Source organism: Xiphophorus maculatus, chromosome 9 (assembly GCF_002775205.1).
Source record: "Xiphophorus maculatus strain JP 163 A chromosome 9, X_maculatus-5.0-male, whole genome shotgun sequence".
Classification (NCBI taxonomy): domain Eukaryota; kingdom Metazoa; phylum Chordata; class Actinopteri; order Cyprinodontiformes; family Poeciliidae; genus Xiphophorus; species Xiphophorus maculatus.
The window spans coordinates 5,185,336-5,207,781 of NC_036451.1; the positions used below are offsets into that span (position 1 = coordinate 5,185,336).

The 22,446-nt window shown below is 38.0% G+C and overlaps 1 protein-coding gene across 3 annotated transcripts in view; it reads left to right on the forward strand.

Moving 5' to 3' along the window:
- Positions 1–22,446, forward strand: part of tpr (translocated promoter region, nuclear basket protein) — a 29,303-nt gene that overhangs the window by 1,850 nt on the left and 5,007 nt on the right. For 2 of the 3 annotated variants that reach the window (XM_023339406.1, XM_023339407.1), the window contains exons 4-44: positions 65–161; positions 266–369; positions 451–615; positions 726–818; positions 946–1,026; positions 1,105–1,192; positions 1,743–1,883; positions 1,967–2,070; positions 2,382–2,579; positions 3,074–3,181; positions 3,270–3,496; positions 3,586–3,749; positions 3,927–4,051; positions 4,653–4,801; positions 4,898–5,060; positions 5,473–5,607; positions 5,688–5,828; positions 5,916–6,084; positions 7,710–7,876; positions 8,739–8,891; positions 9,004–9,120; positions 10,345–10,548; positions 10,651–10,838; positions 10,994–11,141; positions 11,253–11,390; positions 11,901–12,032; positions 12,363–12,493; positions 12,626–12,836; positions 13,401–13,547; positions 13,677–13,875; positions 14,509–14,702; positions 14,910–14,983; positions 15,619–15,809; positions 16,343–16,639; positions 17,408–17,562; positions 18,043–18,123; positions 18,252–18,428; positions 18,513–18,680; positions 20,327–20,420; positions 21,847–22,001; positions 22,084–22,137. In XM_023339406.1, the coding sequence (XP_023195174.1) occupies positions 65–161; positions 266–369; positions 451–615; positions 726–818; positions 946–1,026; positions 1,105–1,192; positions 1,743–1,883; positions 1,967–2,070; positions 2,382–2,579; positions 3,074–3,181; positions 3,270–3,496; positions 3,586–3,749; positions 3,927–4,051; positions 4,653–4,801; positions 4,898–5,060; positions 5,473–5,607; positions 5,688–5,828; positions 5,916–6,084; positions 7,710–7,876; positions 8,739–8,891; positions 9,004–9,120; positions 10,345–10,548; positions 10,651–10,838; positions 10,994–11,141; positions 11,253–11,390; positions 11,901–12,032; positions 12,363–12,493; positions 12,626–12,836; positions 13,401–13,547; positions 13,677–13,875; positions 14,509–14,702; positions 14,910–14,983; positions 15,619–15,809; positions 16,343–16,639; positions 17,408–17,562; positions 18,043–18,123; positions 18,252–18,428; positions 18,513–18,680; positions 20,327–20,420; positions 21,847–22,001; positions 22,084–22,137 (6,027 nt within the window). The remainder of the gene's footprint in view (positions 1–64; positions 162–265; positions 370–450; positions 616–725; positions 819–945; positions 1,027–1,104; positions 1,193–1,742; positions 1,884–1,966; positions 2,071–2,381; positions 2,580–3,073; positions 3,182–3,269; positions 3,497–3,585; positions 3,750–3,926; positions 4,052–4,652; positions 4,802–4,897; positions 5,061–5,472; positions 5,608–5,687; positions 5,829–5,915; positions 6,085–7,709; positions 7,877–8,738; positions 8,892–9,003; positions 9,121–10,344; positions 10,549–10,650; positions 10,839–10,993; positions 11,142–11,252; positions 11,391–11,900; positions 12,033–12,362; positions 12,494–12,625; positions 12,837–13,400; positions 13,548–13,676; positions 13,876–14,508; positions 14,703–14,909; positions 14,984–15,618; positions 15,810–16,342; positions 16,640–17,407; positions 17,563–18,042; positions 18,124–18,251; positions 18,429–18,512; positions 18,681–20,326; positions 20,421–21,846; positions 22,002–22,083; positions 22,138–22,446) is intronic. The other variant, XM_014470558.2, reaches the window with a different exon arrangement.

The window sequence follows — 22,446 nt, forward strand, 5'->3', positions numbered from 1 at the left end:
AATAAATACATTTTCCCTGATCTCTAGCGCCATCACATTAAACACCTCCATTATTTCTCTTCAGACTTTGCTTTTGAAAGCCAAAGAGGAATTGGAAGGAGAAAAGCGGGAACTTGTGAGGACACTGGAGAGGAGATCTCTGGAAGTTGAGAATTTAAATGGTAGGAATAAGATATTCTAACTGCACTATTTATAATTTTTTATATATATTCTTTATTGGCCTATAAAAAATTGATTGGACATATCAAGTTTTTTGCTTTGTCAGATGACTTGAGGCAGCTGAATGATAAGTTAATGGAAGTCAACACTAGTAAGATGGCTATGCAGATGAAGCTGGATGAACATGAAGCTGCAGAAGTAAACATTAAAGTGAGTTCTGAAGCGATCTTTGTCTTCATTGAATATTACCTTAAAAGCAAGCCTGTTGATCAGAGTTGTCTGTCTCTCCAGTATAAGGAGAAGCGTATGGAACAAGAGAAGGAGCTGCTGCATGGTCAGATTTCTTGGCTTAAAGACGAACTGAAGGCAAAGACGGAGGGACTGCTCACCCTGTCCAGGGAAAAGGGGAATGAAATCTTGGAGCTGAAATTCAAACTGGAGAATAAGGAAGATGAGGTGAGAATCTCTTTATTTCATTTTATGTCATTCTGCTGTGATTCAATTTGTGTTGTGATTTTAATTTCTAATTTTTTATCCAGTTTAACAATGTTGTTTTTAATTTGCAGTTAACCAAACTACAAGATCAAGTGACCAGTTTGAAAACCTCAAATGACCACCTTCAAAAGCAAAGTGAAGAGATGGTCAACAAACTAAAAGAAGTGTGTATTTACAAATTGTCTAATTTGAAGCTCCCATTTTTAGTTTATTGGCATATTTTTGAAAGAAGTGCATTACTTGATGGGGTTTTTTGTGCTTTTTGGATGCTTGTTAATTCCTTTTTTTTAGGCAAAGGAGCAGCAGGCCAACTCAGAGGAGAAGTTTCGAAACGAACTGAATGCCAACATTAAACTTTCCAACTTATACAAGGTGTGGAGAAACCTAAGAGTAAACTTTGTGCTCAGTTCCAGCGTTTTTTAGAATAACATTTCACTCTTGTTCTGACAGGGTGCGGCAGCAGATTCTGAAGCAAAAAGTGAAGAGCTGAGTCGGGCGGTGGAGGAACTACACAAGCTGCTGAAAGATGCTGGAGAAGGTAAAAGCTGAGAGTTTCAGTACAAACTTGGCTGAATTATCAAATTGGGTGCACAACTTTACTTCTTTTTTATTGTGGATTTTCGTTCATCCATACTTTTGTTAATATTTCTGGTTCAGTTTTTGGCTGAATATTTGACTACTCTTTTTTAAAGAATATTTAGTTAATTTAGAGGGACTGGGGTTTTTTATCAAACACAAACAGCTTTTAAGCACAGTCAGTAAATAATCAGAACTGCTACACTTGTGGATTTTTGGAGACCAGATTCTTTGTTATTTTAGTCTGCTTTATTAATTCTAAGACCAGTTTTGATCTCTGTTTGATATCATTATTTCCTTTCATTACTTAAGCTGTGATGACCTTTGAGTCTAAATTTGTTCAGAAATGTCTCCAAAGTAATATCCCAGATCTAAATTCCCTGTTTAAATTAAACGGAAAGTTTAAATTAATAAATTGGAATTCAAAATTAATGATTAGCATTCCCTTAATAAATGCATGTAAACGTGTGGCTGCTAGTATCAAAGTAAAAAAAAAATGTTGTCAACTTTAGCCAACAAGGCTCTTGAGGAAAAGCTGCAGGAGATGAACGACGCAGCAGACAAAACTGTTAATGAGTTAAAGGAGAAGATCCAGAGCCTTGAGAAAGAGCTGGACAACGCCAATGACCTGTTGTCAACTTCTAAACTCAGAGGTCAGTTGTGTTAAACTTACTTCATGATCATATTTTAAAATACATTTCAGTAGCATCTCTTTTTCAAAACTTTTTTTTCTTAGCAGGACCAGCTGGTGCGAGCGTGCCGGCAGAGAACCAAATAACAACAATGTCTCCAACAGCGGCTGCTGTGTCCAAAATAAAACCCGGCATGAAGCTGACTGAAGTAAGCAAATCAGCTTCCTGGTTGCAGTCGTCATTCAGACCATTCCCACAAAGTCTTAGAACATAAAATTTGCTTTGCAATTTTCCATGCCTGACTACAAATGCGAACAAAGAGAAATAAGAATGGAAAACATGTACATTTATAAACGCTTCACTGTGTTCTATTTTACAGAACATAAAATTCAGACATCTTATTCTAATTTAGTCTAGAATCGTTTGTAATTTTCAATAAAATGTTCCATTTGATGTTTAAAATGTTGCCAAGCAGTTTCTTTGTCGACATGCTTGACCAAGCAAGTCGTGTGTTTGCAGTTGTACACGGCGTATCTGGAGAGCCAGGAGCAGCTGCAGCTGGAGCGCCTGGAGAACAAGCGTGTCAACAAATATCTGGATGACATTGTGCAGGAAGTCGAAGCCAAGGCCCCCATCCTGAAACGGCAGAGGGACGAACACGAGCGCATGCAGAAGTCGGTGGCCAGTCTGTCAGCCAAGTTGGAGCAAGCCGTTAAGGTATGTGATGTTAACGAGGTGCAGGCCTGTATGGGTTTATTATTTTATGTTGACTTTCAATATTTTCCTTAACAATGGAGTAAAAAATATTAAATTGATACTTTTATGTATCAATATGACATGTTCAGTTTCTCACATTAGAACCACAAACTTTAGTATACTATAGAGATGTTTATGTGGTAGACCAACAGAAAGTAATGCATTACTGTGGATGAAAAAGGACCAAGGTTCAAACCCCACTTTTTTATCAGATTATCAGAATAATAAATTATTAATATAATCAATAGTTGAAGCATAAATTATTTTCCTTCCTCTACATAGTCAGTCACTGCTTTGTGTTGGTGCATCACATAAAATCCCAGTGAAATTGTTTGAGGTTTGTTACTGTAAAGCGACAAAATGCGAAAAGGCTCAAGGATTGATCTTGCTTCTGCATTGGTCTTCTGTTTCTACCCCTAACCCTAAAGTTTTGGGTTTAAATGTATATTTTACAGGAAGTTCACCGTCTGCAGAACGAGGCTGATGAAGCCAATAAGCGATCTACTCTCCTGGAAAGAGACAGTCAGAGATATGAACTCCAGGTGGCTGACATGGCTCAACAGGTGGGTTCAAGCTCCTCCTCTACCTTTATTCATTTTTAATTATCCTTGGAGATTAAATCGATCTAAAATCCTTTATTCATCTTGTCAGGTTCGAGTGTTGCTCATTGAGCTGGAAGAGGCCCGTGGAAACCACGTGCTTCAGGAGGAGGAAGTGAGCTCAGCCGACATCAGCAGCACATCAGAGGTCATCAGCCAACACCTGGTGACCTTCCGCAGCGTGGAGGAGCTCCAGAAGCAAAACCAGCGACTTCTTGTGGCCCTCAGGGATCTGAGTGACGCTCAGGAGAAAGAAGAGCAGGAGAGCACTGGCAATAAGTACGTCTGTTACATCTTTAATATCTGCACAGATGGAGGAATAAAATCCCCAAAAATCTGATTCTAAATCTGATGATGTGCTCTTCTAGGCGTGTGGAGCTGGAGCAGAGTTTGGAGAAAGCCCAGGCAGAGTTGGAGTCGCTGAAGGAACAACGCAGCCAGCAGATTAAGATGACAGAGTCCATCGTGAGGCAGAGAGACATGTACCGTGTACTGCTGGCTCAGGCAACCGGAGTGGCTTTCCCTCAACAAGGTGAGACAGTAATCACTCTGAGAATCCGAATTTGACTCCATTTGAATGAAGGTTCTATGTTTGCAATTTCCAGTTTAAATCTAATTTGGTTTCCAGCATTTCAGTCTGCTTTTTTTGTCCAATAAACCTTTTACTGATATGGCTTCACTCATGTTATTGACATATTGCCATGTTTAGGAACACCACCGGAGGAGTTTTCTCTGACATCGAACCCCCGACGTTCACCAGCAACCACTCCCACTGCACTCGTGACCATGGCTGAGTCTGCCGAGGCGCTGGAGGCCAAGGCAGCGCTGCGGCAGGTGACCAACAACTTATTCACAACTTGCAAGTGTTTGCATTCGAATTTTGTATATTTTAAACTTGCAGTTAAAACCCAAGAAGCTAAATGTTTTGTTCCTGAATGTACAGAATTCTATAAAAACATACAAGAAGAAAACATAACAAAAATTTAAAACTGGAAAAGTTTTTATTTTAGTCATGTGTGGAAAAACAATCAATAGGAACCCAGTATTTTGATCTGTATTTTTGTAAATGATCATTAGTTTTAGGAAGGCCAGCAGATGGCATTGTTCACTCTGTAGAGAAGAGGTCTTTGCAAACCATTGACCTTTTTCTTACGTTTGCAAGAAATAAAAGTGTTGTAAAAATATCTTGAGTCTTTCTTTACCAAATTTCAGAGGAAAAATTAATTATCACTGCTAAAACATAAATTTTAGGATGCTTTTGTAAAGAACACCACAGAACTGCTGCTAGGTTTTCTTTAAAAACTCATACATCTTTTGACGTGGAAAAACTTGACATGATATGAATTAAGTCTTACTATATTGTAGTTACTTTATTCCCCCTCAGAGAAGATAAATATATATGAAAGTAAATACATTTGTCTGGTTTTATGTTCAGTTGCAGGAAGTGTTCTCTGCTTATAAGAAGGAGCGGCTGGACAGCGATAAGGCGATGAATGAGCAGAATGAAAAGCTGCAGGAGCAGCTCTCTGACCTCCGCTCTCAAAATGCCAAAATATCAACTCAGCTAGAGTTTGCATCAAAGAGGTAAAGTTCAGTGATCCAGACCTAGTTCTTATAAACTGCTTAGAAAATAAATTAGATTGTGCAGAAATGTTATTCCACTGACTTCTGTGTCTGCAGGTATGAGATGCTGCAGGATAACGTTGAGGGCTACAGGAAAGAGATCGCCTCACTTAGAGAAAAAGAACAGAAGATGGCCGCCACCACACAGAAACTTGAGCAGACTGTTCACACGCTAAATGAAGATCTGAAAGCTGCAAAGGAGAAACTTACCTTGACTGAGGTTCGCTAGCTTGATTTCTACTGTGCCTGGAAAGAGCCTAAAAGGGGTTTAGTGGTTAAATGAAAAATCTGCAGAATGTGTCAATGTTTTTTCTCCAGTTAATCAACTGTCAGAATAATCTATAGAATAATTAATCTATTACTAAAATAATCATTGCACCGTGGTTTCTATTCACTAATTAGTTGACTTCTAAATCTATTGATCACACTGTATTTTATTTAGCGATATCAGAGTAAGGAGAGGTGAATATTTGTGCATTTCTCAGTTTTTAGTCTTTTATTTGTGAAACATGTTGAAAATTGCATGTCATTTTCTTCACATGTCACAATTATGCTCTTATGAAGACTTTTGCAGGCCCCTTTTGCTGAGGTGAATCGAGCTACCTCATTATTTATCTCATCTCATCACTCAGGGTCAGGCTGAGAAGCTGCGCAAGGAGAGAGACATGCTGAAGCTGGTGGAGTCCAGGCTGAACCAGGAGAAAGAGACATTTGTGAGCCAACAGCAGAGCCAGAATCTACTGCTGACCAATCTCCAGGCCATACAAGTAACTGAAGATTTACCTTTACCTACTTTAGTAACGATCAGGTAGCAGAAGTTGAAATTGTCTTTCATTTTGTACTTCAGGCCACTCTGGAGCGGGCTGAGGCCGACACACGTCAGCGTCTCAACAGCCAGATCGAAAAGCAGGAACTGCAGATCTCCCAGCTTCAGAAGAGGCTGGAGCAGGAAGTGGAGCAGCGCCATCTGTGCAGCAGGACCCAAGAAGTAAACATCATGTCGAAGTTATTTCCTGAAATGAATTGATGTTATAGTATGTACATACACAAAAAAATATATATATATTTTTTGCAGGTCCAACTAATAGACGTCAAAAGGCAGCTGGAGACTCAGGTGGCTTTACATCAGAAAACCAAAGAGCTGCTGAATGCGGCTGAGTTGGAGCTCAACACCCTGAGGATGCAGCAAGGCCGCACCGAGGCACGCCACACCCTGGGCTCACCGTCCACACCCGTCTTCAGAGGTTGGCATAAATACTTTAATTTTTCAACTTTAATTTTAATGAACATTTTCACTGGGCACCAACATGTAAGGATATACCACAGACATTTTACAGAGTATTGCAGCCCCACCTCACAGTATTCATGAAGAGAACATAAAGTAAACATATATTTAGACAGAAGAAAATGATAAAAATGAAACAAAACATCTCAGTTGCAAAAGTCTGGAATTTAGAAGGGTCTTTTGATAACTGTGTTGGATTTCATTATGTCTCTTCTTGGTTGTCATATTGTGTCCATTTTTCCCACTTATTCACAAAAGTATCTTGTCTTAGTCTGAGAATGAAGGCCAGTTGTTTCCTTAATAATATTCAGTCGTTGTTGTATTGAGGGAACAGTTAGCTGGGACCAGCTCCTTGTTGTGACTTTTGTTTGCAAGCAATTAATAGAATATTAACCAAGTACACATCTTCCATCAAAATGGTTTTTTTAAAATATATTTCCAAAATACATTGTCTGAAAATCTTTTGTTACTGGGTACCCACAAAATAGGCCTGTCGCGATAACAGATTTTGCTGGACAGTAAATTGTCCCAGAACTTGTGATAAACAATAATATTGTTGTTTGGAGACCATTTTCAAGTAATATAATAATGACATAATAAAGCAAGAACACATTCTCAAACATCAATAAACTTTAAGTTCTAATAAACATTTAAACACTGGTACTGGAAGACATTTGAAATATCCAAAACAAATTAAAAAACAACAGAAACACAAATAAAATAAATTATGAAGTCTGTAAATAAAATTGTCTTTCGAAAAAAAGGACAGTTGAGACCAAAGCACCAGACTGAATATCAGTTTTGGGAGAAAAGAGAAAAACAATAAATCAAGTAAATTAAAATTTAGTTTCTTTTAATTTATCATGCGATTAATTGGTTTATTGTTTATTGCGACAGGCCTACCCACAGATTCTTTAAATTGTGCCATTCACATTTCTTCAGAACAACTCTAATTTTTCACTCAGAATATATGTGCTTTATTTGCTTCTATATTTCCACAAAAATTATATAGAAGTAAATATGGAAAACCTGGTTTACTTTCTCTTTATCTAGTGAGATTTTTCCACCCAAACTCTCCCCACAGCCTGGAGTTTGTTGTGCTCTGACTTACGCAGACATGTTGCCATTCTTCTAATGCCATTTCCATTTACTTTTTCCCTGTTATTTTTTATATGCACGGTTGATGTTGGTGTATTTTCTTGGCATAAATACTTTTACTAGAAATGTGTAGGAGAACTGCATAGTTTATTGTATAAAGTGTACTTAAACATAAACATGTTTTCACTGGATGTTATAAAGTCTGCTTAAATGAAGCAGTTAATTGGTTCTCTTTCAGTTATTTAAATGTGCGTGCAAAGAATGTTAATAAAACACAATTACACCTTTTTTTTTTTTTTACAGTTGTCCGTATTGCTGTGGTTTGACCCAGTTGTAGATGCCCCAGTTTTAGGTTATTTGAATTGCCATCTATAAAGGGTTTCAGCCACACTTTTTTTAAAGATCAAGACTTCAAATTATTATTTTTTTTGTTGTTTTCCTGTAGGGAAAAATGCACGCTCTCCAAGCTGTTCTGTCTTGTTGCAGGCCTGCAGGGTTCAGATCAAGAGAGGGAGGAGCTCCAGGGCCGCCTGCAGCTGGCTGAAACCCGAGCAGAGGAACTGGCAGAGAGCCTGAGGGCCGCCACCGCCAGCATGGAGCAGTACAGAGCCATGGCTCAAAGCTTGGAGGAGTCCCTGGAGACAGAGAAGCAGGTCAGGATGCCATGTAGGCACAACCCACAACCAGTTTACAGGACTCTCACATCATAAACCGCTTACATGTTTTACCATCCTCAGTGCTGTAAAGCAAGTTATAGAGAAATCCCTTTCTGTTTTATACATTTAACCACTTTATATTTATGCCAAAGCAGTGATGGAAAAGCACTTATCCACGAAAGCACGCACAAAGAACTGCCTCACAATAGTATAAATTGTTTAAAAACAAGATTTTATGAATGGCAGTAATATTTTGGAAACAAATCGTAGTGTCTAATCAGACTTTATCAACATTTCTGTCATTCACAGCAAAAACAGAAAATCTTATAAAGTATTTCTGTTCTAGTTTCTATTGCAAATATCTTAACACACTGGAAAAAAAGACAAAACTAACTTACAAGTAACTTTTCAGTAAGATGTAAGAGCTTGTTTTAAGTCAATGATTCCTTAATATTAATGAAAACATGTGAGCTACGAGTGAAATTATCTGCCACAGGAACAAGACTTAAAATTTTTTTTTACGTATAAGTGAAATAATCTTTCTCATCAATATTAAGGATTTATTGACTTAAAACAAGTTCCTACATGTTGCTGAACAGTTACTTGTAAGTTACTTTTGTATTATTTCAAGCGTTCTAAGATGTTTTTGTAGAAACTAGACCAAAAATACTTGGTAAGATTTTGTTTTTGCTACTTTCTTATAAATTACTCCTAATATATCAATGAAGTATTAATTTAAATGGTCAAAAAAAGTTTGGTTCCTGATGTTGCTTGAAAAACAGAAGTCCTCCTCTTGGTTTTTATCTACAATTCTTCTGACATTTGTGTTGACTTCTTGCCTGTACATGCCCACTCCCAGGTAACGGAGCAGGCTCGCCTGTCAGTTGAGGCTTGTTTGAAGGAAGCTCAGGAGCGACACCGGACGCTGGAAGAGAAACTCCAGGAAGCAGAGAAGGAAAAGCAGGAGTTGGAGGAGAGCAAGAAAAAAGACCTGGCATCTCTAGAGGAGCAGGTCTGAAATCCATCATCATCAAACTGGAAATGGCTGGAGATCATAAATTAGTATGATGGGCTTCTCCTTTTTCTCACATTTTTTGTGACATATTTACCGGTTTGTGTGTTAGATTAATGACCTGAAGAGAAGCCTCAGCGGTGCGCAGACAGATCACCAGGCCGTGCTTCAGCAGCTGGCTGTAGCTGAAACCCAGAAGCAGCAGGCTCTGCAGGACAGACAGGAGCAGGTAAGCATAACCCAACAAACATCAGTTTAGTTTGTTTTTAAGCATCTGTGAGGTTCAAGGTAATAAATTAAAACATTTTAAAAATTTGTTGTTTTTTATTCCAGCATTGATACTTGCATAAATTAATATACCTAGTTGTTTATTTTGAATACATTATAAGGCAATAAAAAAAGAAACCATGCAGATGACATAATGTGGCGATGAGTCAAGCTTCATAACTGTGATTATAGTAGTGTATAGAAAAGAAGTGGAACAAAATCAAATTCAACATTTTCTTAAAAACAGGAGGAGGAGAAAGTTATTCACTTTGCTCTTTGCATCATTTAACCAGTTTTCCTTAAGAATAATAAAGTTTATACTCTTAATATTTCGCCTAAGCTATCAATTCTTTGTTCTGTAATGTTCATAGTGGCTGTAGCATTACTCCAAAAATCCACGCAAAAATTGAAGTGTGATTAAAAACCATCGAACAATCCAGACTCTTGTGACTTTTGGTTTAAAACTTGCCTCGTTTGTTCCATACTGTTTGCTATTTACACTTTTATATCTGACTTTTGTTAATTTAGTGATCATGACACAGAATAAAACACAGACAGGTGTTTACAATAAGTTGCTGTTTCTGTATTGATTCTGTTTAATATGTGTTTCACTTTTTAAGTTGAATCCCCTTAATTAAGTTTTTAGTGATATTTGCCTTTTATTGACATGTACCAGTGTTTATAGTTCATGCATTAAAGACAGATAGGTTAATTGAAAATAACCAGTGTGGTAAATTGTCTTATTAATAATAGTGAAACACTGAGTTAATCAAAGAAAAATGCACATTTGTCTTTTGATGTTTTATTTAGACAATCAGAGTAACAAGTAAATAATTTATTCTCAGAGATCAAGGTAGAGAGAAGTAGAAGAGTAAGAAGTGAAACTTAAATCATACAATTCTCTCTAATAATCTCTTTAGTAACATACAGACACCTCCCATCCAACTCCCTCACCTCAAGGAGTCTTTTTCTCAGACTTCTTACAAAGAAACATCTGTGACCCTGAACCAAAAATCCGGTTCCGACATTAACACCATCTCAGAAAACTTCTGTTATCAGTTCCGTTTTCACAGTAATAGACCAGAGTTGTTATTTTGTCAAAACACCAGCTACATTGGTGCTGATGGAGCTTGTTGGAAGCCCTGCACATGAACAACACATGAAATCTTTTTCTCCCTCCCCCAAGGCAAAGCTGGCAGCTGAAGCTCAAGATAAATACGAGCGGGAGATGATGCTGCACGCAGCCGACGTGGAGGCCCTGCAAGCCGCCAAGGCTCAGGCACTGCAGGCCGCCGAGCTCAGAAACCAGCTGGAGGAGAAAGTCCAGCGAGTCGGCGCTGAGCTGCTGGAGGCCAGAGTCTCCTGGGAGGTGCAGGAAAAGATCCTAAAGGTTTGGTCAGAACAAGTTACTGCAAGCCAAAAGAAATTTAAATTAAAACATTATCCATTGTTTTTGTTCTTGATTAATTACTGCATCCATGATATCTTATAGGAGGAAACGTCAAAGATGGAAAGTCGCTATGAGGAGCTGCAGAGGCAGAACACCCTCCTGCATGAGCAGGTCCAAAGCATGAGCACCAACATGGCCGCCAGTATTCAGCGTGCCGCCAATGAGAGCTCGCTGAACGTTTCTTTGAGTGAAGAGGGAAAATCTCAAGATCAGCTGCTTGAGATTCTGAGGTAATTTTCCCCTTCAAAGTTTTCTCTAATATTTCAAAAAAAAAAAAAAAACTGAAGTCTTTCTCTTCTGTACTGATTAATATGTTCTGCTTTTCTTGGTGCCCCGCCCATTCTTCTTGTTTATTTTTCAATTTTATTCAAATTTTCATACGCAGGTTTGTTCGTCGGGAAAAGGAGATTGCTGAATCCCGGTTTGAGGTGGCGCAAGGGGAGAGCTTACGTCACCGTCTGAGAGTTGAACACTTGGAACGAGAACTTAGGGAGGTGCAGGACAGTCTGACTGCTGCAAGGGAGAGAATGCAGGTGTGTTTCACTTGTTTAAAAATGCACTTGCACTATTAACTTATTATCAACATAAGTTTCCAAACACCTACTATGTTCTGCTTCTAATCCCTAAATGCTGACTTATCTCAGGTGACTGCAAAGACTCTGGCCCAGCATGATGAGCTGATGAAGAAGACTGAAACGATGAATATCTTGGTGGAGACCAACAAGATGCTGAGAGAGGAGAAAACCAAAATGGAGCAGGAACTGCAGCAAACTCAAGCTAAGGTGGCCACCTCATATTATTGGAAAAAGCTGGTTGAACTCTTCATGCGTCTGTTGTTCAGTTACAGTCAGAAATTTGTTGTCACATATAAGCTTCATAAATTTCATCTTAATTTTGAGCCTTAAATTAACTATTTTCCCTGGTTTTATACCAAAATGATATGATTATGTGCACAAGTTTGAATTTCAACTAATAATCACGTGGTCATAAATATACAGAGGGGCTCAAATGTAAACTCCCACTAATATTTTCAATTCTTTGTTTATGGGTGTATTTTAGCCTGGATGCATAATTTGTATCTTGTGCAAATTAAAGTAAAATCCTAAATAAATTCCAACTTGTGCACCCAATTAATTTTTTTAAAATTCAGCTATGTCATCATGCCAGCACTATGATGAAGACATCAACTGGAACTGCAACAGTGTACACTAAGCTGTTAGACTTATCTCTAAATTCATTTTTTGAAGTTTCACGTTTCTTCACATTCAACTCAAGAATGTCGTGTGTTTCAGGTGCAAAAGATGGAGTCGGATGTCTTTCCTCTGCAGCAAAGCAACTCTGAGCTGAGTGAGAAAAACGGCATGTTGCAGGCGGAGAAGGCGATCCTGGAGGAGGACATAAAGCGCTGGAAGGCTCGAACTCAGGTCAGTTTAGAGGTTAAAGAAAAAAATCTGAGAAAGTACATGGAGTGCTACATTGCATTAATGAAAGAGAAAATAAATATCACAAGCAAACAAAGAAAAAGAAACAAAGTATTGTTTTTAAGAATGAGTATTAATCGTGTGTGTGTGTGAGAGTGTATGAGCAGAAATGGTGATATGAATGACATCATGTGGCGTAGTTAAAAAGAACACGAAGAAAAAAAACAATTAACACTGACAATAATAATAAATCAATAACTTGTATGTATTTTCTACCTTGACATTAAAAAAAGGTCTGGGAAAGTTTTATGTTAATATATTGTGTTCCTGCAGAATTTGCTGAGTCAGCAAAAAGATTCGGACCCTGACGAGTACAAACGTCTCAACACCGAGAAAGAGCTACATCTGAAACGCATACAGCAGCTCACGGAGGAAAACTCTCGACTTAAAGCTGAGTTGAACAAGTAAGAGACTTTTTTTTCTCTTTTGTGATGAAATATTGTTTAATCAAATTACCGAAATGTTGACTTTTGTGGATGTTGTCACTTATTTTTCTCCAACCTGGCTGATATTTTCTTCTCCTTGTCGCTGCGCAGGATAAATAACCTAACAACGTCACTCCAGGGACAAATGCAGAACATGCGTGAAAGTATGAGTAAAGCAAACGACGACAGAAATGTGTTGAGGAAGGACCTGGAAACTAAAAACCAGGAAATCCAAGAAAAAGTGCGAACCATCACCCAGGTGAAGAAAATCGGACGGCGATACAAGATGCAATATGATGAACTAAAGGTGCAACATGACAAGGTAAGGGTTTCTCTAAACACTTAGGAGAAAATGCATAGTTGATTGAATCAATAACAATAAAAAAAATCACCTACTGATAAAATTTTAGCCAAATAACAAGATAATTAAAATGTTTTATTGCCTTCATGAGCTGATAGGAATGATTTATATTAGGAGAAAAGATTATATGATGCCATGCTGTGAGGGAGCAGTTGCTATAACACAAATATTTCTCAAACAGACAAAATGATTACAGGGTTTCCATTTTAAATTGCCTTCAGCGTCTTAAATTAGCGATTAGTGCAGCTGGTAAACCGTTACTCAGTTCCAGAAAAAGGCCAACATTTCCATACTCTGTCTGATTTATCCTTCCATTTGTTATTGATCACACTAACCTTGCAGTGATCAGCCTTTCTTGTTTTTGTAAAAAGTATTACTCTCTTTATCGCTTTTGCAAACTGAATGAACAGAACAAACAAGTGAATTTAATTTTAAACTATTTACTGGTAGTAAAAATAGCTAATCCTCTTCACTGTGCCACTACAACTGATTTCTTTCTTCATCTATCTCTTTTACGTCCTTCAGCTCGTTGCTGATGCCGCCGCAGGCCCATCCCAAGACGAGGAGGCACATCAAGCTTCAGCTCAAGAGCTGCAGAGCGTAAAAGACTCCCTGAATCAGGCTGAGACTAGAACCAAAGAACTGGAGGGACAGCTGGAGAACATCAACAAGGTTGAACATCACAAGTGTCAAGAATTAAAAAACGAACACATTAAACTTCTAAGACCCGTTTTGACTTTGCTTAAGGCTTTTCTGATGTTTAGATTAAGAAATTGTTTTGTGTCCCCTCCTGCGCTTCAGGTGGTCACAGAGCGGGAGACTGAGCTGCGTAACGTCCAGGAACAATCGTCCAGGCTGCAGACGGAGCTGAACCGCCTGAGGCAGGAGCTGCAGGAGAAAACGACGCAGGAGGAAAGTCTGAGACAGCAGATGGCCGAAAAGGACGAGAAAACACGAAAGGCTCTTCTGGTTGCCAGACAGAAGATTAGCCATGTCACAGGTGAGAGGATTTTCTCATATTGCAACATGTCGCATCCATCAATAACGTAAGAATTGCCAAATCATTAACAAGGTTCAGACAGGTGCTTGAAATCCTTGAAAATGCTTGAATTTCAATTAGGTGTTCTTAAGATTTGTAAAGTTCTTAATATTCAGACTGTTCAGTCTTCAAATAAAGTGCAATCTATCATTTGATTAAAAGCCTAAATTTACAGTTGAAACAAGATATTTAAAGATAATAAAAAATGCTGATTTTTTATCACAGTTTAAAGTTTTTTTTCTGGTTTTTGTTTTGAATTATGAAAAGTATTTTTATTTGCTAAATACCAGAAAGAGATTTTTTTTTTTTGTAACTTTCTTGTACCGGTAAGGTATGAGAGGGATATTTAAAAACATAAAACTTTGTTGTATTTTAGCTTACCTTGTCCCTGTTGTTCAATGTAAAATAGTATCGCAAGATATTCTTAATAGCAGTAATAAATATTTTTTTTAAATTGTTTTTACCTTAAAAGTGTGATGCTGGAAAAGTTTGAAAACTTACCTTGAAAAGTGAACAAATCCTGCATATAAAGAAAAATAAAATGTTTATTTCCATTATTGCTATATTAATTGCCTTTAAATGATTTGCTTTCAGCCACCAAAGAGCAGCTGCAGCGAGAGAACGAGGAGCTGAAGCAGCAGCGCGAGGAGCTGGAGGTGCGAGTGAGCGCTCTCAGGTCTCAGTATGAGGGCCGTCTCAGCCGACAGGAGCGGGAGCTCAGAGACCTGAGGGGTCAGCAGGAGAGACAGGAGCAGAGAGACGAGCCCCCCGAGGCGGGGCCAAGCAAGGTGAACAACCTCCACCACATCTCTACAGCACACACATTGGAAAACAGTAGAAATCTTCAAAGATTACAACCCATGACAGCCTCACTTTGCAAATCATCCTAACCTATATGTTTCAGATATATGTAAAAAATGTATCATTGTTGGATTTGTGAAATTTCTGTCCCAGTCTTTTGAGCTTTTTGAACAAATGTTTCTTTTCTCATTTAGACTCAAGAGCAGCAAAGGACGACAGAACAGAGGCAGATCAGTCTGAAGACGACCCCAGCTGCAGACAGGGGCAGGTAAGTGTTAAAATTAATCCTCAAATCTCCGCTGACGTCATTTCACACAATGAAGACATTTACTTTCATTTGTAAATGTTAGAAAAGTTTGTTTGGTTTTTTTTTCTACAATTACGGTTCATATGGGTTCTTAAAATCCTGGAAAATGCTTGAATTTCAGTTAGATGTTTTCAATATTTGGAAAGTGCTCAATTTCTGTATTAAGTGTTTGATTGGCAAACTGCACAGTTTTATAATGAAGTGTAATCCAACACTTGATTCAGCGTTAAAAACTAGAAAAGAAACTACAGTTGAAACCAGATATTTTTATGGACCCAGTAAAAAGACAAACACATTTTTTTCTAGCTATTTGAAGTTAAATGAGACTAAACTTTAGATAAGTTAGGATTAAACAAAATTATTTCTATTTGCTACATGCCAGAAAACTTAGATTTTGTTATAGAAATTGTTTTTCTATAACTTTCTTTGTATATTATGTATAGAGATTTAATAGAAAAACTGAATATTTTGGTGGTTTTGATGCTGTAACTCTTGGAACACCTTCATACCAGTTTCCTGATCAGAACATCTCTAGATTTTCTCGATGCATTTTTAAAATGTTCACTCAATTCATCATTTTTATTTTTCCTCTTCAGCACAAGCGCCTCTGAGCCGCCGACCGCCAACATTAAGCCAACACCTGTGGTTGCCACAGCCAGCAAGCAACCGGTCAACCCTGGCAACAAACCGACACCCCGGGCAAGCATCAGACCGATGATAACGCCTGTGCCACCGCCAACACCCACCGCTACTGTCATGCCTACCACACAGGTGGAGACGCAGGAAGGTCGGTCCTTCTGCAAATATCTTTGATTTACAAGAGAAAATGTAGAAAATGTAGGGCTGCAGCTAACAGTTATTCTGATGATTTACTCATTAGTTGGGTAAATAAATTGAAACGCACATAAAAATGCAAATAAACAAATAATTTAATGAATTTTCTGAATAAGTAAATAATCATTTTATTGAATAAAATTCAATAACAGGATTCCTTTAGAGAACGTTTGATTATTTGTAGCTGAAACAGAGGTGGATAGCAAAAGGTGCTTTAATATGAGTTATTTTTTTTATCTAAAACTTTGCAATCAGAGGAGTTCTGCCTAAAACATATTTACCGACAAAGAAGGTTTTTCATTTTAAATTCAAAATATACAAAAAAAATTTCTACAAGTTTGGCTTTTTTGCTCTGTTATTTCAGCAAATTGACTTATTTTAGAGTCTTCATACTCCAGTTAACGAGTAGATAATTATTATTTCATTAATCAATTAATTATTTTAGCTCTAAAAAAATAATTTTCTCTACCTGAACCTCATCAACAGCGATGCAGTCTACCGAAGCGCCGCCGGTGGAGCATGTGACCGTGTACGGAAGCGCCAGCGGCTCCGTTCGCTCCGCCAGTCCCAACGTCCAGACCACCTTAGCGGGCTCCATGCTGACCGTTCAGCAGACACAGATTCAGGCCACAGCATTCGTTCAGCCCACGCAGCAGCAGAGCGTCACCCACCCAGAGCCGGACAATCGGGAGCCGTCGCCTGTTACGATCGAGGCCACGCCCAGTTCGCAGGTGGAATGGCCTTCAACTTCCTCTTCCTCTTCCTCGTCTGTGTTCGGCACTGGTGAGACATTTGTTCTAAAAAATTATTTCCTTCTGGTATCACTTTTCTCTCAGTTTACCGTTCACCACAAACGTATTTGCACCCTTTAGAATTACGTAAATGTTTCATTTGTCTGAATAAAATCTAAAATCTTCAAAAATCTCAAAACTTCAAAATACTTTAAAACTCTGCAGCATTTACTGGACTCACCTCCCCCCATTTATCTTTGCAAAATGCATCAACAGAGTCCAGAGTGAAATAAAACAAGCTGTGAAATCTGACTAATTAAGGCTGGGTGATAAATTGAATTGTATCGATAAATCAAATTATTTGCTTATGGAGATTTAATTCCAGGAAAATCTGGATTTTGTTTTCTTTTTTGACCAATGCACTCCAGAGTTATAGCTGGTCACTCAGAATCAGTCAATTCTTTTGATCTATCACAGAAAGAAAACAAAATAATAATGTAAGCACTTTCAACTGTCTTGTTGCTGAAAATGTGCTATATACATAAAATTACCTTGCCTTACCTTAATGTGTAAATGATTTTGAATTCTTTTTGCAATGAATTGCAATAAAATGGACCAAAAAGTTTATTCCACATTATATTACATCCATCAAACAAATAAATGGAAAAAACAAACACTTCCCAAATCTGGAAAATGAAGAAATACACACACATTCAGATTAATTTGAATTAATTTTCATTTCTGTGGGTTAAAAATGTATTGAATTAAATGTGTGCATCCTGTTTATGTACACATCGTATTAATTGCACCTTTACTCCAGTTTCAGCAACTCCTGGGACGTCCACCCTGTCCAAGAGACCTCGAGAGGAAGAGGAGAGCAGCGCTGCTGCGTTCACAGAGGTAGAGGCGACACAGGAGGAACCCAGAGCTCCAATGGCCAAAAAGCTGCGCATCATCCAGAGGGTGGGACCAGAGGTGAGGAGGAAGAGAGCGGAGGAAGAGGGTTTTAATTTGACAAAATGGTTGTCTGGTAGATTTATGATGGTGCTTGGAATCCTTGACAATGCTTGAATTTCAATGAGGTGTTTGCAAGGTTTTGAAAGTGCTTGATGTTCAAACTGCACAGTTTAGTAGCATTTAATTAAAATCCTACAGTTGGAAAAATGTTATGTACAGATAAAGTCAGATATTTTCAGTCACCTAATAATAAGACAGTTTTTTTCTCATTTTCTGAAGTTAAATCAAATTAAACTTTTCTTGTTTTAGGTCAGTTACAATCACCACTTATTTATATTTGTTAAATGTCAGAAAACTTAGCGAGAAGCTTTTTAGAGATTTTTTCTAACTTTAATTGTTTAAGCAGAAAATCCTGAACCTTAAGATGATTTGTTTGGCTTGTTTCAATTTAACTAATAATTATTATTCCTAATGCCAATCGATTGGTTATGCTCTCAGGAGGAAGTGATGGCTGACGAGAGTGCAGAGGCTGAGGGGGTGGTGCCATCAGACAGCCAGGATGGAGCAAAAGCAAGCCAGGTTTGTATCAGATGATTTTAACTTGTTTGAAAGTTTTTTTCCCCTCTTTTATGTTTTTATTTATCACAAATACTGACATTTAGAACTGAATTAAGATTATATTTATATTAATATATCTTACCCTGCAGGCTGAGTTTTCAAACCTTGAGGAAGCGGAGGAAGATTCAGCCTCTCAGTCGGTCCCAGCAGAGCCGGCGGTCACCCCAAGTCAAAGTGAAACGCCTGACCAGTTGCAACAGGAAGTCATCGTCATACTGACGGACTCTGAAAGTGAAGAGGAGGAGGAAGAAGAGGGAGAAGAGCAGGTAAAGTATTGATTGAAAATTGTTAAAGTCTCTTTTTTATGAAATGTCCCCGGTTCCTCTCATTGCTGCTTTGTAATGCTACAGGACTATGCAGAGGAGGAGGAAGAAGATGAGGAAGAAGAAGAGGAGGAGGAAGAGGAAGAAGATGAAGATGAGGAGGATGAAGATGATGGGGGGATGGAGGAGGAAGGAGAGGAGAGCAACGAAGGAAGCGGCGATGGCAACGAAGTTTATGAGGGAGACGATACAGAGGTTGGGACCCCAGAAAATAAATCTTGTTCTCATGAAATGATTCATCATTAATCGCCCTCCCACGTATTATTTTTCGTTCCAACACACTCAGCCTTTCCAGTTCATACTGTGTTGTTCCAGTGTCTGTTTTTCACTTGACCTTTCTGTCATAATTCTGTACTTTTGTCTAGATGATTAACTTTTACTCTTTTGTTAGTTGCCCATATTCAGTCGGATGAGTCAGTGTCTCAAAAGTGACATTTAAGTCCCCTCTGAAAACAGAGACACACCAATCCGCTTCGTTGTTGTTTCTAATATTGGCTTTTGAACAGTCGTGTTTTTGCACCAGAATTACTTCAGTTTTTCTGCAGACTCTGAATAAAGGCTCAGAAGAGATGGCACCTCCTACATGACAAATAAAGAACAAGGATTCAGTATTTATAGGACAAGTTGATGCTTCAGTTACACACATGTAATTATCAGTGAATTTCTTCTTATTGGAAGCGATACAAGTATTTTTGAAGTGATGGAGAATCTGTGAAGGGAGCTGAAGATTAGGGTGATGGCAAGGAGGCCTTTTTACCTCAAAGATTTGAAGCTTATCACCAAAAGAAAATAAAATGAATTTTCTTTTTTCTTTGCAAAGAGCCTTGAGAAGACACTTGTTGTGAAGTGGTTCTATATAAATAAACTAAAACGTCACGGGAAGCATGTTTAGATCAAATGTATTTTTATTTATGCAGCTTTTACATAGTTTGTTTCTGATAGAATAGGAGACAGGTGTGTCTAACGATGATAAACTTCTCGATTAAATGAAAATAATTCATTTATATAACATAATAAAGTGTCAGTTTACAACAAAAGTCTTTTTAAGGCACTGCACAAAAAGAATCAATAACATCTATTCCAACCATGCGGTAGTTATAGTACAACACTGTCAAGTTTAATTTGTAATTCAAATTAGTAAAAAGTTTTCTGTGCATGGAAATCAAGTTGATTACATCAAGCCATAACTATTTGACAGTAAAATTATCCAAAAAGCTGTCAGCATCTCCAAATCCTGCATACTCCATGGACAGAAAGCACAAAATGATAACAGAACAACTGTGTTCAGCCTTTCTGTTATCTGAAGCTTTGCTTTATCTTGCTCTCTTCTGGCCTAATGAAGTCTTAAAATGAATAAAATCCAGCTGATATTAACTCTTCTTCTAGTAACATCATCCACACTGAAGGGTTTCTTTAAGGTGTATTAGATTTTTGGGTTTATGATCAATCAGGTCAGGTGATCAAGACATAATTTCTTGGTTTTTAGTTTGTATGTTTAAACAGATTTCTATTTACTTTTACACATTCATCACCTTTAAGAATGAATAATCTTTGTGAGGACTAAAGACTTGTAATTTTGATTCTTGGTTAAAGCTTGTAGGGCTGGTATTAGTTTTTTTCCACCTACTGAAAGGCATCTTTGTTCAATGCAGTGAGTTGGTAATTTTTGTCTTCTGCTAAGCAATCATGTGCCAGCTTCATTCACAGTCACCCATCTTTCTCCCCCGTGTTTTTCCCCTTTCCTTCACTTCATTCAACATTTAATATCCATCATTTTTATTTCTTTTTTTTCTTTTTCCTCGCTTTCTTTCATAATTTCCCTGCATTCCTGCTCTTCCCAGGGAGCTGATGTCACCGACCCGGGCACTGAGACAGAGGAGAGTTTAGGGGCGTCAGACTCCACCCAGAGGCCCGCCGATTCCCAGACACCAAGCTGTAAGATCCAGGAAATCCTGTCAAAAACATGAACTGTGTAGATCTGATTCATACTCTCCACCTCGGCTTCTAATTAGTTATCGGCCACTTAGCGATGACTGGAAAAGATGTAAAACATCTGCTGGGGAGAAAAGGTGAAACTGGCGAAAATAAATCCTCTTCAACACAGGACGGTCGTTATTATCCAAACTAATGTGGGGATGTACTCTTACATGTTGACAACGGTCAAATATTCATAACGCAAAAAAAAATTCTGTACCTCCTGCTTTTTTAAATTAGATCTGACTTTAAAGGCAGTCAACTGTAGAAGCAGAAAACTCAAAAACATTCTCACTGACTAAATGTACTCATTATTTTTATTAAAGTATTCACTATTTAAGAATTTTTCTCCTTTGGATCAGTATGGAAAGAGAAAATAGGCTAGTGGAAAATTCTTTTAGTCCCTCTTTTTATGCTTGTTTTTCCCAAATTATGCACACTCCTTCACCCTTCCATCTTTTCATTTGTCCATTTTACCTCTCCTGACACTCGTAGTGAACTTTTGTATTTGCATTTTAAAACATTATCTGTAAATTGTATGAAAAACTGGAAGATTAAGTCTCAAAAAATGCTCAGAAGCCTGATTAGATTTTTATATTATTTAATAACTATGTACAATAAGGAACTTGAGAATACTCCAAAATCTAGCTACGTTGGAAAAGATCCAAAAAAACAGTCTTGGAAAAAAATGTTTGTAGGTTTGCTACAGATTTTTTTTTAATCTTTCAATATAGATAGGTAATAGATAATCCATATTTGTGAATAACCAAAATCTACAAATACTTGAGTCCTTGTATTAGACACTCATAGCTGTCTCTTTCTCTCTGCTAAAAAGCCGTGACGACGCGATTCCAACGCCACAAAAGCTGTCGCAGTCCAACCGTTGCACCGCGAACTTGAACGAACCTCATTTGTCCCTCAAACTCTGCCAAAACACTGCACAGTTCAACACCATGGTGCTAGCACTTCACAACAACTCATAGACGGAAGTAAGAGCGCTGCCCTCCATAAATAACGATCCGGCCAGAACACGGTGCGCTACATAATTTAACGAAGCTTTGAGGCAGATACATTTTTCTCGAGGAATATTAATAATCGAGGTACTCGAATCATTGGAGGAATTGTTCCAGCCCTATTACAAACATTTGGGAACTGTTTCAACTTTCCAAGCCGATGCTCTTTTGAATATTTTACATCTGTTTCAGATATATTCTCTGAAAAAGGTTCACCGTGTACCACTGTACCATTTGTTTTTCCTACTTTTTTCTTTCAAATTTTTAAACAAGATTTGCTGCTTTCAGCACCATATATTTTTTAACATGATTATCTGTTTAAAACTTTTATTTAATGTTAGCAGCTTGTTTTAATTATATATCAAATGTTTCAGTTGAGGGAAGCCCAATGGAGGCCTTGTCAGCAGAACAGCCAATCACAAGTTCCGGAGCGCGTATTCCCCAGTCGCCACGGCGACCTGTGCAGCAGCTTCTGCCCCAACTCAACATCCATCCCGCTCAGTCTTCAGAACTGGGACCATCTGCTCAGGTTCATACACTGCAAGCGTCTCTCTAGAAGATCTGTTGAGTATTTTTGTTTCTCCTCTAATCGGTTTTGTGTCTCTTAACAGCGAATCCGTCGTCAGTCAGTGGGCCGACTCAATCCTGGCATGCCCAGCAGTGCGGTAAGTCACTTTTCTCACCACGTGATGTTTTATTAGACGTGCACCAAATAGGCCTGTCACAATAACTAATTTTATTAGACAATAAATTGTCCCTGTAGTTGTTTTTTATTTAAGACCATTTTTAATTAACCCTCCTGTTATGTTACGGGTCAAATTGACCCACGAACATTATTGCTGTACCTCAGAAACGAACATAACAGGAGGGTTAATATATTGATTATGGTATATTAATGCAAGTTTGTCTTCTCAAAGACCAATAAACTGTAATTTAGTAAAGAACTCTAAACATTAGAACTGTGAGATATTTTA